The sequence below is a fragment of the Thermobia domestica genome, chromosome 16, assembly GCF_964235325.1.
Source record: "Thermobia domestica chromosome 16, izTheDome1.hap1.1, whole genome shotgun sequence".
NCBI classification, from domain to species: domain Eukaryota; kingdom Metazoa; phylum Arthropoda; class Insecta; order Zygentoma; family Lepismatidae; genus Thermobia; species Thermobia domestica.
The window spans coordinates 57,898,210-57,913,813 of NC_137469.1; the positions used below are offsets into that span (position 1 = coordinate 57,898,210).

Below are 15,604 nucleotides of genomic sequence, written 5' to 3' on the forward strand. Positions count from 1 at the left end.
GGTAATTTTTTTGTATTAAAAATTTATAATTATTATTTTATTCATTTATTTTTACTTTAGCCCCAAAGTATACGATTTTTTAGACCATATAAATAACCTTTCCTCTTATAGAACATGTTCAATATTTCAACCTTATAAATAGAAGGACGTTTCACATATAAGGATCTTGTATTAATAATGCTTCCTTAGAATTATAGATCCATCTAACACACCTATAGGAATATGCCAGCTCTCTTTCACAGGTACATAATATATATAAAACCTTAAGTATAATTAGTATTTTTTTCTATTGGACTAGTGCGATTCTTCCACTGTATCTCATACACTTTTTGACATTCCTAATCAATAACCAGATATTACAGCTAAAAAAATTAGAAGTCTGTGGTGTGAAGAAGTTGTCAACAATATGCCAGATCTCTGTGTTATCAGCTTTTTTATTTATTTATATTTTTTTTTCTTTTTAATAGTCAAGAAGTTATTAAGATAGTAAGTGAGAAAAAATTTCAAGCAACCAACTGACAAACATACCTTAGTAAGCCATTGGTGCTGAATTATAGTAATTTATATACTATCATATAATCACTGAGAGAATACAATGTTTTGAGTGGCGTATGGGTGGACGCTATCACGGAACACAAAGACTATCTCATTCTATCTACTAGAATACTAGAATAGACTAGTGCTATCTTCTGAGAACATGTTGACCGTGCATTTTGTGAAATTCAGCATTTCAGTGAGATCCCTTCCCCTTGTGCAACAGAGATAAAAGTAATGATAAATCACTACTGTCTTGTGTGGATGGAAAGTTAGTTTTAAATAGCGCCCTGAATTTGATCCCTATCTACCCATTGTCAAATTATTAATGATTGTTGTATCATATTCATCTTCATCAGATGATGTGACAACCTAATGGAAAATTGTTTCCCGTTTATTCCTTAGGTTAGTAAAACTCAGAGAATGTAGTGTTTGCTGACTTTGTTGTAGTGTGTACTTTGTTGACCAGTATTAATAAAACTGAGACTGCAGAGTTTGTTTCAGTGTGTATTTGTTAACCGACAATAATAAAAACTGAGAGAATGCAGTATTTACTGACTTCTTGCAGTGTGTACTTTGTTGACCGGTATCAACCCACGTGCCATAAGAACATGAATATTTTGATATAGGACGGCTTGACTGTATTTCTCAGGAGCTCATACAGTTGGTCAGTGGCTGTGGGGCTCAGTTTATAGAACTGTATCGGCAGAACAAAATTTGACACACCATCGAGATATTGTACAACTGCGGCGGAATCACAAAGGACACACACAGTCAGTAAAATTGGCGAAAAACTTGAATTTCATGTGACCAGTACATAGTAGCGCCTCCTACAACGAAGGAACTAACTTTCGATCTGACGTCAACCTGTATAGAAACTTTGAATCTAACCGTCGACTAGCGTGTGGTGAAGAGTCGTAGACTCGTGGTGTGCACAAGGCAACAAAATAAGCAGGAAAGTGAATGGCTAAAAATCCAAGAAACTGAAATGAAATAAAAACATAGTTCCTTTCATTTAAGTTAATAATGGTTACAACAGCAGAAACAAATGCGTAGCAGACACATATGCAGTAGGTTAATTTTCTAACTGATCTTTCCGTACTGAATCTACTAGTCACAGGAGCAGAACAAAGCACACGAAAGTATGCTGATAATTGTGATAACCCATAATTTCCTATGCGAAAACCGATGGCAGCGCGACCTCCTTGCGACGAAATCGAATGTTGATTGGTTCTTTCGTGATGCAGATGATAAAAGCGGATTTCAACAGCGCATATAGGACGATGCTAATCTGACTGTATTCTTATCTGTGGGTGGAGTAATTGGAAAGGGATCTATCTATCAATCGGATGCCTCAAATTCAATTTATTTCCTGTTCTATATTGAGTTGTTCCAAAATAACTCAAGTGTTCAACCAGTCTCTCTAAAATGAATACTGCCCCTGCCAAGTAAACTTTGTGGTGGACAAACACCGTGCTCGTGGGTTTCTCGCGGTTCCCCCGTTTCCTCCTACTTTCTTCATTCCACCATTTCATTCATTACTCATCATCACTGTCTCCTTTAGCATAAACGGCATTACCGTGTGACGTAAAACTCAAAGATTTTCATTTCATTTAAAAAAAAAAAAATGAATACCTAAGAAAAACCTGGGAGCAGTAATGATTTGAGACGATTTTCTCGGGGGAGGGGAAATATTAATGCACAGGAGTTAAAATAGGACTGTAAAAATTTGTTGCATTTGTTGAGTATTATCGGAGGTTTGTTCCTGGGGGAAATTTCGTAGCTCCGAGGGTGTGTGTGATCTGTAGTAGTATGTTATTTCTATACCATATGCAGAATTAAGTCTTGCCTAGTTTAAAAATTCAGAACTGACGACGATAACAGAGTTATCGAAACTATAATTTTCCAGAGCAACATCTTTTAACATTGATTATGTAAATAAAAGTCAAGTTCTACAACCAGTGTTAGTGCTGAGGAAGGTCTCAGAGCAGGTTTATATTTGCACGAATATTCAGGAAATTCATTACAGATTCAGAGATAGGTTACAATCAAATTCCTGTAATATGTATTCCATAGCGTCCATCAACAAGAAACATGAAATTGTGTATTCTTCATATTTCAGTTTGACATAGTTCTGAACAAAATCAATCTATTTCAATTATATATTACAGAAATATCTTGCATAATGGTTTTGCTCTAATGTGGTTTTAACTTTCCATATATTTACGAATCAAATCTTTAAAAGTAACCGGAATTTTAATTGAATTTAAACCCGTAAATAGATTTCGAACAACAACGCTTTTGTATAGCGCGGAGCCAATTTAACTGTGTTGTGTAAAGTATACTGTATATTTGAAATAAACTGCTTTCGTAAATGATATGCACATGGAAGGATAGGGATTAATACCCAGAGTCCTGGATAGAACTACTTCTCCATTCACACTCAAGATATTGCACTTTGTGTGATAGTGCACTATTGAAGTGTTTCATCACATATACTGTTGCATATACATATATAGTAATTTAATAAAACTAAATAGTGTATGATAAAACACGCTGTATTATATTATTATTACTTTGTTCCTTCATGTCCAATAGAAAAATATAAAATTGCTATTTTTCTTACCGTGTACGCAAATATAAGTCTTTATGTCAAACTTCAAACACCAAACTTCAAAGCATTGAGCGGACACACCTCAGTAAAGATGTCGACGTCATAGACTGTCGAGGTTGGTACAACAATCTAAGATGAACACTGTGACACCAAAGTCGAACTCATCAACCCTCGGAATTTACAGGAATTAAGTGACTTATATGTGCAGATGAGATGTGCCATGCCATAAGTCACCTACCAATATCTCATTGCTTCCATGTTAAACCACGCCCTAACTTGGATTTTTTTCCTGGAGGAGCAAGCATCAATATTTATTCCCTTAAAAAATATGAAAAATTTTCCCTTATTGAACATCTAGAGGCCACAGTTGGCATTTTTAATGAAGTAGGGGTTAGGGCTCAGGTTACATTTATGCTTCATTTCAGGGAAATATAGTTTATTCAGATGATGAAGCATTAACAGCACCTTAAATTATTGTAAGTTATTTTTGAAATTGCATGGTGCGTCCATTCCTTGATTTTGCAAAATTAAGTTGAGGGTACAATATTGGACACAATTTAAAGCGTATTAAATATATGTAATTTCTGTGGGCCCTAACAGTAGACATTTTACTGAAACAGGTCCAGATCGATGTTTGTTTAAGAGAGTTCTTTCTTCTTCTTTTGATGTGTCTGTGTGTGTGTGTGTGTGTGTCTGTCTCTCTCTCTCTCTGTGTGTGTGTATGTGTCTGTCTGTCTGTGTGTGTGTGTGTGTGTGTGTGTGTGTGTGTCTGTCTCTCTCTCTCTCTCTCTGTGTGTGTGTGTGTCTGTGTCTGTCTGTCTCTCTCTCTCTCTCTCTCTCTGTGTGTGTGTGTGTCGTGCACCTATTTTATATTTCATTTTTGCAGTATGGTATCAAGAAAGTGGACCTCCCTCGAACGGCAGGGAGCTTAAACGAGGGGTAGGGAGAACTGCCCCCTTGCCTCCTCACACGCCACAGCACTGGACCATGTGTTGGGTTTTTGAGAGTATGTTCCCACCATAGATACTGACATGGTGACATACTCTCACCAAACCCAACACAAATACACATGAAATAGATCTTTTGGTATGAGAAAGGACGAAAGAAAATATATATATTCAAACCTCTTCTCTTCTTCTCGCTTCCTCCATTTGTGCACTTGTAGTTTGTTGACTTCGCAGTTTTGCTTGTGCATTCTTTAAAGCTCTGAAATAAGAGAAAAAGAAATAACAATTATGAATATGTTCAGTGCACTGATGCAAAATTTTTGTCACTATGATGATGATATGATGTACTAAATCTGTTTTCGTTGGCCTCATTTGTTACACTGAAATGTGGTCAACTTAAGCAAAGAGCATTTTACAGAAAACTAGCTGAATCTGCGCTCTCTACACTGCACATCATTTACATATGAGCATGAATTTCCTTGTCATTCCTCACAAGATCTGTACATGTCCCTTTAGAGACACAAGTGAAGGATGTCTTGTTAAAAATCGGCAAGGAGTATCATAAAGGGAGATCTTTTTCGATTATTTTTTCAATATCTCTCACCGTATGCAAGATTTGAGCTTACTTCCTGTTGGAGTTTCTAATTCATGTATGATAGTGGTTTCTTTCTTCTTGCATGCAGTGTATAGTAAGCAAATACATTACACATACAATTAATGTCAGTGATATATGATGTTTATTGAGCAAAACACTCCAAAACAGTAAATGTTCATCTTAGACTAGAGAATGGTTATCCTTCGTTTATCATTATCATTTGTTCATGAAACAAGCCGCGGAGATATACTAACCCCGTAAACAAATGTATGGTATTAAGATATATAACTCGAAGAATATGATGATTTTGAAAATTTTAATACTTCCAGTGTATCCCTAAAAAATGTAATAATGAAATAACGGCCATTTTTTAAATATTCAATTAGAGCTGAACAATCTACAGAAAATTTGCAATCGATCAGTGAAAACGGCATCTTTCTGTCTGCTTGTGGTTTCCGCGATATCACTGTCAAAACAATTGGCCACAAACATATAAACCTAGCATTCTAATATATAGATAGTATATACAATATTCGTTCCTATTACAGAATATCAAATTATCTATAAATTTTACAATATGCCAACACGTTCTAGAATGTTAACAATAATTTTATTTATGGGAAAGTCTGATTCCTGAATATATTGTATCTTACACTGTTACGTTTTCAGCTCTCCTCCGAAGCCTTGTTCACGGAGGACAGAAAAATAATAGGCAAAGTAATAAAATATCAAGGAAATAAAATCCTTTAATTTTCCTGCCTGAACAAACAAACAAACAGAACTTGAGGTCGTTATTTTGCAGGATGCTGCACTACCATTTGGCGTGTGTGCTGCACAATTATGTTTCTTGCACTGCTCTACGTTCCGGTGAATCATTTCTTTTTTTAGTTTCTTGATGCGTTTATTACTTTTTCTCCTATTTTTTATCCTATTTCGTTGTAAGATCACTTTTTGTTGTAAATGAAATAATATCCCTTTACGGAATCTATCCTTTATTTAAAGCAAACATACTATACTAATGACTAGGGTTAGGATTTTATTGAACTATAAATGCCGGGAAAATGCAAAATAAAAAATGCAATTATGCACTAAAAATATAAAAAAATGCACTATAATTTGAAAAAATGCTTTCACAGAGAATCATCCGTTACTATTTATTAGTGTATTACCTATATATATATATATATATATATATATATATATATATATATATATATATATATATATATATATATATATACGTGGTTCTACTCTGTTGTGTTTTTCTCAAAAGAGGCACGTAATACTGAGTTGCAATAAACAACAAAAATCATATGAAGGTTTTCGAACTGGAATGCATGGCGGTTGTCTACAAATAACGATTTGTACATTGAAAAGGTTCTTTCAGTTTCTACAGAAACTACCGGAGCATATTCGAAATAGACCATATCACTTATTCCTAGATCACTTTCTAATTTGGGCAGTACAAATTTTGTGCCTGAAAGAATGTCTACTATCGCACACTAAACATGGTAACCTGTTTTTTTTTTTTTTTTTTAATACATCTGTCATTTTTCAGTCTTACTTCCCCAGGAACACTTTCTAATGCACTTACTGCATTTTTGATTGAGTCAATTGAAGTTGTCAACTTGTCTCCAGATTTCTCTAAGGAAGTAATCACACCTGGTAGAAATCCAAAATTAGATTGAATGTACACAAGCTTACCTTGAATTTCAGGATTGGCCAGTATCTCTTGTGCAGTTCGAATCGCGGAAGCTTCGGAGGGGTCGAAAGAGTCTATCGTTTTCTTCGCAGCTTCGAAGTTTAGACAATAGTATTTACAGGCTTCTAGCCACGTTCCTCACCTGGTAAGAACGGGGCTAGGTGGTAGAGCTAGTTCAAGATGCTCAAACTTAAAAGCAGCTACACGTGATGGGGCCTTACTGAACACTTTCTTTACACTTCCTATGAGTTTATCAACATCTGGAAACTGCACACATATCTCTTCAGCCACTCTGTGGCAACCATGCTCGAGGCACGTAATGTGAATCATTTTCGAATGTAGCACCTGCAGTGAGTTCGCTGCTTTTACCATATAGGGTGTAGCATCGGTTACAAAGAGCAGCACGTTTTCGTAAAGGACGCCATTAGGCCATAAGAGATGCATTGATTTATCAAATAACTTACTGATCGTGGAATAATTGACCTTTTCCAGAACTTCGCAAACTCAAAGGAAATGTTTTACCCGGCCCACCCTCCTGCATCACTCCAACAACAACATTCACTACATTTCGTCCCTCCGAATCACACATTTCATCCATGGACACCCATATTTTCTTTCCGTCCACTTCTTGTCTAATACACTGCATTGTTTTCTCGTAAAGTTTGTTCACGTAATTCTTCCTTAAGGTCGAAGAATCGGGAAGGAGTTTAGAAGTGTATTTTTCCAAAAAGGCACGCAATGTCACGTTGTCCACTTTGTTCAACGGAATATCAGCACAAATAAATGCTTCGCACAAATCTTCGAAAAAAACAGAATGATTTTTGGATGTACCATACTGCGGGAGAAGTTGTTGCGCAGCGTTCGCCTCTCGTTTCGCACGTAACTTGAGTCCCCGTGTGTGCTTGTCCCTTGAAACATGCTGTTCAACAGTAATTTTTCTTTCGGCTGAAACTGCCGTATCACACGCCTTGCAGTAGAGAACACTTCCATCTGTTGTAAATACCTTTTCACCTCCAAATTCACTCACAAATCGTTTAAACTTGGAAGCAGTACTCTCTTTTATCTTCGGTATTTTAACCAGATAAACTGCAGAATTAGGCGTCTACCAAAAGCTCACCAAAACAGTGAATGCCAAGGTCACTGAACTCTCGCTCCTTCGCTTCATGTGACTAATCGCCAGAGACTGCAGTCTGCGGACATTGGCCACACCTACTCCAACGAATCTTCGAACTAGAGTAGTGTAGAGCAATTTTCCTTGCATTTTATTTTGTGTAGGCGGAAGCATTCTGCTTCAATTTATTGTTTTTATAAGAGAAATGAGAATTATGCAGTTAAAAGTAAGAATAAATACTAAATATGCATGTAAAATGCCCAAAAACTGTAAAAAATGCACTTATATACAGAAATGGGCAAAAAATGCAAAAAAAATGCACAAACAAGTTTGTCTTAAATTACTTCTTTTTAATAAAACAGGATTTATAACACAACGAGCAATGTTTATACTAATCCAGAAAAAAGTTGCAAAATCATCAAGATCCTAACCCTACTAATGACCATATACATTTGCTAATTATGTATATTAAGCTCTTTCCAAGCTTTCTGTAAACCCTTAATTTTTACATTTTTAACGATAAAACTGGAACTTATCCTTTCCTACTATAGTTATCTGCATTTATAACTTTTACAAAATATTTTTTACCCAACGTTCGAGAACAAGAATTCGGGCAGAGCCGAAAACTTAGAAGTGGACGGCATTTTCAGGAATCAGAGTTTCAAGAAAGTAAAATTATTATTTTTATATTAATATATACAGTATTTTGATGATATATTTAAATAATTAAAACAACTATCGTGAAATATAAAAAAATGTTTTTACTAGATATTGTCCTAGTTTGGTTAAGGTACATTGTTATTTTAAATTAAACATGAGGAGCAAAAACTTAGATGACGAGAGCATAGCATGCAAAAAATAACCGAAGAGAAATCTAGATTTTCTGCAAATGTCGACCGCTGTATCTATGTTTTCTTTTCTCGCTTAATAACTTCTTCAGATTTCCAGCTGGTCATATTTTCTTTCGTCATAATATTCAAGTACAATACTCAATATTATGCCTGCTGACAGTGACAAAAATATCAAACTTCTCTTTCTAATATTCTTTCTACATTCAAAGATAACGCGCCACTTAGCCTTGAAAGTTGAAGTGTCTATATTCAATTTTCTTGCAGTTTGTTTTTATTTTCATATGGCCACCCCGAGATTCCTTTGCTCTAAATTCATCTAACGACGCTCTCATTATCTCAAACTTTACTGTTACTGAATTATAGTGAAATTGGTTTCGAACAATTGCCTTTGGAATATCGGACATTCTTCTTAAAAACAGTTTAAGAATCGATTAAAATACAACAAACGTCCAATTTTATACATCCTCGTTTTCTCTTTCCAAAATAGGATATATCATTCTGAAATTAAAGACTTCTTGTAAAAGGGTGTAGAAAATCGAAAATTCTATATTTTTCAATTTTGTAAAAGAGATAAAATTTCAGTTCATTCCATTATGATACTATAATATAAAAATTGCTTAAAATTCCTAGAATAAAATTGTGTGAGACGTTAAAACTCCATATATAAACCGTCAATCAAGGAAGAAGAATTAACAAGAAATTTCTTGTTATTGGGCGTTAGTAAATAAAATTTACGGTTTATATTGAACATTATAGGAAAGGCAGATAAATAATTTTTCAGTGTGCAGATATGAACTAATTACTTTCCTGTCCAGTGATAACCAAAAATGGATTCTAAGGCTTGTGTACTAATGCATAGAAGAGAAAAAGAGAGAGACGAGAGAAAATATTTTCTTATTTTTGACTTGCACGAATTCAATAGTGGTCCTAACTTTCTCCTGTTGTTTACTATTAAAATTAAACTTTAAACTATTTCCAAAGAAAATATATTAGTTTACATTTCTTAAAAGTTGCCACTTTATCCCTGCTAGTTGTTACTATAGAGGTAACTTTTCGCAAATTATTTTAATGCTTGCAATGCATGTGCTCTGTTAACATAATATTAATGTTTATACAAACACAGCAATAAAAAGTAACACCAAGTGATATGACATGCTACCACGTATTAAAGAGTTTTCAATGTTTTCAAACTTTAAAGACGATGAGAACGGAAGTAATGGCCAATGACAGAATTGATATATCGTCAGAGATGTTTTGTAAGATGGACACTGGATTGTCCGAGCACAACAGGAGTGGTCTGAGTTAAGTGGCTAAGCCACGATTTCGAATGATAGAACATATGGCTATTCAGAGAGCGCACTGGCTAGCATAGTGGTTAACGCATTGGCACGGTATGCCAGAAACTTAGGTTCGATTCTTAATCCAATCGCATATTTCTCACTCTGAATACTGTATAATTGAATAAAGAGAGGAATTAGTGTGTGATATCAAATCGATTATCATTACTTTTTTTCATTTGCCATATTTAATAACGGTAGATTTATTTCGTTGTTATATGGTTCCTTTTCGGAGGAAAATGTTTCGAACTAGAAAAGATATATAGGTAAGATATTTCCGCCTCAGGAGTAGACGCTGAAAAAGTTTAGGTGACCATAAACTTCGAAGAGCCTTAGATCAGTTGACAACTACATTTGGTTATATCACAATATTGCAAGCAGTGATAATATTTATTAAGAAACAAGTTAAAAGGCTAATACTCACAGCAAAAACAGTAGTGTTTTCATCCACATGTAAGAAGCGCTTTCGGAAGAACCTTCCTCCATCATCAGCTTGCTTAAAATTCAAATTTTTAAATCCTCTTTGAATTTTAAGTAAGCTGAAGATGAAGGAAGGTTCTTCCGAAAGCGCTTCTTACATGTAGAGCAAAACTCTGCTGTTTTTGCGGTGAGTATTAGCCTTTCTGCTTATTTCTTACGTTGGGTTATTTTTTTCCTCAGATATCACTCCCTGGGACATTCTAAATGGAGATAAGATCAATTACTACATACATTTTTCATATTAGCTACACAGGGCATGAAACTAGAGAAGAATTTCATTTCACTCGATTGCACGATGGCAGACTAGAGCAAATATTCTATAGATAACTCAGTAGTCAACAGGGTGTTATTATTGTAACTCTACACTTGCTCAAGCACTGGTCAAAGATGTCATATTTAGAAATGTACAGTTCTGAAGAAATTATTTTTTTAAATTCATTATGCAGCCTTAAAACCTACAACTACTTACTCTTGAAGATCTCTGATCATTTTTTCTTTGGAATTTTGTTCTTCTTGGCTCATTTGGACTAGTTGTAACAGCCTCTCTGTCTCTCCTTGCGCCCGCTGGCTTTCTTCTTTAGCTTTTTCTAACTCCTGTCTGTAAGCCTCCAGTTCTTTTGACGTTTCCGCTAGCCTCTTCTGCAACTCTGCAGATCCACCGGCAGCTGGAGCGGCAGCAGCAGCATTCTGCAGAACAAAATATACATCATATTACAGTGTGCATGTATATAATAGATCTTGAAGCACATATTACAATGAATGCAAATAATATTACAGTGAATATATGTACGATTTGCACTGCGAAATTAAACGTTGAAGAGGAACTAACGCATCCTGAATAGAACCGAATTTTGTTTTTTATAAGCTGCCGGTTTGATAGTAGTGGAATTTCGTCTACTAGTCAGAATGCACCCTTATTACAAGAAACAATATCTGTAAAAAGCAGTGATCATGTAAGGTTTAGAGTTTACAGGCAAATTTCCAGAAACGTTCGTATTATCCTAAAGGTGTGATATACATTACAAAATCTTTTTCAGATAGGGTCAATCTCTTTTAAGCTTACAATGTATTACTTATTCTTCGTCTCTACATATATAAGAGTATCCAACTCATAAATAAATTTATGTTCAAGATATATAAAAAATATCCATAATACTGGACTTGATAGTCCGCTAACATGTACAAAATATCTTGCCTCTAACTTTCTTGCATTTAATAGAAGCATTCATGTGAACTATCAAGGATGTATAATAACCTACTTTGACTAGTTGAAAAATAATCAGAACTTGTCATCCGGCCAATAAATATCTGAATGGCAAACTCTGACTTTTGTGTTAATATAAAAAATGTATTATTGTGATATTATTGTGTATAACTAGTGACTACTTTATGGAAACATCATGGGGCTTACTATCAAATATATTAAAATTTATGATTATGTATTTTATTACGGGTAACAACTGTACTAAAGTTTAAGATCTTACCTTACGTGCCTGTTTAGCAAGAAACATAAAAATTTAAAATTTAGAAAACTTTAATGTTGCGTATCTTGTGACTGGAGTTTTGGAACAACATGCTACTTATTAATATTACGCATTAGCTAACTGGTTTTTGAAAAGTTTCCTGCCACAATTTGAGATGCAAGTTTTACCTCTGCTTGTAAAATGCACTACATAAATACACACCAACGAGGAAATTACTTCCCTGCAACTGCGGAAGAAAATGTTCAAGGAGGTATCGACTGCCGAAATACTTAATTTTTATATATATATTTTAATCAGAGAAGAATTAAGATAGAAAGGAAGCCATTAATAATTTGCCTCAAATCTCAACATATGAAAATATCATTTTACCTTAATTTTAGTGGCAAGCCTAGAGCCAGAACAAGACTAAGTTATTACAGCAGCTCTACAAAGCCAACCAAAAATTTCTAACATTTAAAAGTCAATAAGCAAATAACGAATCAAATAAGTAACTTTAAGCAAATAATCATAATACTTCAAGGAAATAATCAATCAAAAGTATACCATAGACGGCTCTTAATTAGAGCGTGTACTACTTCAAATAGAACACTTGCCTAAAAATTTATAAGTGGTCAAAAAATTAGTTTAAAGTAATCTAGTAAACAATGGCATACTTTTAAATTCTATATTCATATAGCTATATACCTGTTAAAAACTTATCCCTTCGTTTGTAAATTTGTAACATACTGTGTAATACTTGTCACATTAATTTAAGTTGCTAAACTTTTTAGTTTTTTTTTTTTTTTTTAACTCCAATTTATTTATGACTTATTTCTATGTTCTACTTAAAAATATTAATTCAACTTTTCTTTCACGCTTTTAAATCTTTGATCCATATCAATTATATGATTAGAAGTTAGAGATTTTTCTTTTTCTTCTAATTGTCTAACGCTGCTGTCTTACCAAATCCTTTTCTACTAATCTACATCTACTTTCCTTTTTTGTTTCTCTAAATGTCTCAATTGATCTAATTACTTTCTTAAAAAACGCACGCTTCTTCTCCCGATCTTGCTGCATCATTTACTAATTTCATATTGTTTTTTTTTTAAGTTTTTAAGTTCTTTTCAATTTCTAAGAAATATTACTCGAAAAATTGTTATAATATACGTGGGCGATTCAGAAAGTAATGCCTCTAAGCCTACTACCTGGCCAATAGTACTGCGAACATTCTGAACTATTTATCATTAATGCACTCATGTTTAAGCTATAGAATGTCACTTGTTTCACTTTCCTATCTCCTCTTGTTCCAGAGTAAGGGAGACATCCGTGGCATCTAGTGGTGTCCGGTTGAAACAATGGGCTGTTATTGAATTTCTAACTGCGGAAGGTTGTGTGGCGAGGAACATTCATCGCTGGCGACGAGTCGTGGATACATCATTACCAGCCAGAAACAAAGCATCAGTTGATGGAGTACCGCTACTCGTTTTCTCCTCTGCCAAAAAATTCAAAGTTGTCCCATCTCCTGGCAAAGTGTTGACATTCTGCCTCATTCTGCTTACAGTCCAGATCTTACGCCCTGCAACTTTTGGCTCTTTCCCAAACTTAAGGATTACCTTAAGGGCCAACGCTACAGTTGTGACGCGGAGGTGGAAGCAGCAGTTCAGCAATGTGTCGCCAACAGCCACCACAATTCTTCGCCGATGGCATGAAAAACCTTGTTTCTCGTTAGCGCAACTGTATTGCCCGTAATGGGCACTATGTTGAAAAATGATACCACCATTTGTAGCTGACATTGCAAGCTTTACACTGATCAATGTACAAATACTTTTCTTGAATACACAACTGATAATCAATTACTAATTTCTGACCAAGTACATTGAAGTAGCTAACCTTTTGTAATTGTGCCTCCATTTGATCCAATTTTTCTTTCCTTCTTTTTAATTTCTGATCCATGTCGGTTAATGATTTTTCTTTTTCTTCTAATTGTCTAACTTTACTATCTAATCCTTTTCTATTTTCATCTACTTTTCTTTTTTGTTCCTCTAAATGTCTTATTTGATCTTCTAATTGCTTTCTAAGAACTTGTGCTTCTTCTCCCGATCTCGCTGCACCATTTGCTAACTTCTGATTGGCTTCTTGTAGATCCAGCTAAAAAGAAATATTTACAAGTATTATTCATATGTTTTAAAGTAAATGTTCTACCTACAATTTTAGTTACAAAATCCAAGCACGAAATCAAATATGCAACTTGTTCTCATGCACATTTCTATATAGATAAAAAAAAATATATTAGTAAATATTTTCTGTCTATCTTTATGAAGCATTCAAAGATTATGACCAAATAGAATTATAAAGTTATATGTATATTCATTATATTGTACTCCGCTATTAGGGAATTCTTTTATGAAATAACAACGTACAAAATTCTATAATAAATGAAGATAGCTTAGTTTCTGTAAGCATTTTCCATTAGAAGCATGCGTTTTATTAACGTTTAAAACGTCCTAAATTCGTATTTTATGTTCAAATTCCTTGAAAAAACACGATCTTTTCAGTTTCATTCTTAGGTCTTAGCTTCTCAAAATATTTGTACTTTTATTTTCAATTTTGATTTTTTAATTTCTAAAATTTTCCCAGAATTACATCATGCTAGGTTCTCTAATATAATTGCTTATTGAGTCAAATCGTGCGCCCTGTCAAAATTGGAATGGTACTGAACTGATTTATAAAATATACCAATTCATACATAAAATTTCGTTAGCTTAATTTTAACTGTTCATATTTATGCGAATTCTGTTTTGCCTCTGAATGTCTCGTATCTTTTTTTTTTTTTTTTTTAATTAGTTTCATCGTATCGTTGTTTTTCTTTTTAAAATGTTGACATATATTTCGAGAAAAAAAAAATGCACTGAAAATTATTCCCTTTAAAAAGAAATATATGGAAGTCGGGTGGAACTAAAGTGAAGTAGCATCTGAAATACGAGTATCAACGTTTAAGTTTTTATTTATATTTTATCTCTCTCCATCAACTTCAAATGAGCGGAGTCAATATATCTTTTCGAAGTTAACTGAATAATCAGTTTCTCGTGTGTTTTTTTTTTTTTATGCACAAAAATACATAAATATACATACAGGGGTAATATTCTAGAAAATTAGTTTAGATTTTCTTTACGCAAAATTTTAATTTACAACTTCTATATATAAACTTTTATTTTTACGTGCATAGAAAGGTAATTGGTAGGTCCACGTGGTATAACACAGTTACTGGCGTAGTCGTCAAGAATTTCTCGAAATCAGAGTTACTCTATGTTAACAATTGAGACTTTGGTTACTATTATTATTTAGAGTACTTCCCAACTGTTCCCCTTCCATACATATACCCCGCTTTTACTATAGCTCTGACGAATAAAAGAAAGCTTGTTTCAATCCTTTATAAATTAACATGCACGATTTTACAATATCATACATTCGTTTCCAATCCTCTTTCTGACCAAAAAACTTTCTACTACTGAAAATAGCGCGAATTCTACTAATAAAAGAAGTAAATAATCATACATAACATTTTAATAACGAATAAGTTGTTAGTAAGAATAATAATAGTAATGATAATCAATTATAGTTTGCTACTTATAAAGTAATTTTCATCTTAAAGTAAGGTGCATGTTACTACAAAATATTTCATACAAAATTGTATTTAAGTGTATCTTGAAGCATAAGTAATTCAAGCTTCGTATCAATGCATTGCACAAACAGTAGTTAATAAAGGATACTTACCTTGTAGAAACTAATTTGGAAAATAAGTTTAAATGTATATCTATGTATTAAAAAAGTTTATTATGAATCATAAGTTTATATTTGTGCTAAGCTTAAAAAAACTGACCTTAAATGAAACCGTTCTTATATCGATGTTGCTTTTTTTTTTAATTTTTACTTTTCTAGTAGCTTTGCTCTAGTTTATAAAAATATATTT

General features: G+C 33.7%; 1 protein-coding gene across 1 annotated transcript in view; it reads right to left on the minus strand.

Moving 5' to 3' along the window:
- The window catches only part of brp (ELKS/RAB6-interacting/CAST family member bruchpilot), a gene marked incomplete in the record, with an annotated part of 771,444 nt that overhangs the window by 35,392 nt on the left and 720,448 nt on the right, over positions 1–15,604 (minus strand). The window contains 3 exon segments of the mRNA XM_081742418.1: positions 4,273–4,354; positions 10,641–10,858; positions 13,525–13,782. Coding sequence (XP_081598544.1) covers positions 4,273–4,354; positions 10,641–10,858; positions 13,525–13,782 — 558 coding nt within the window.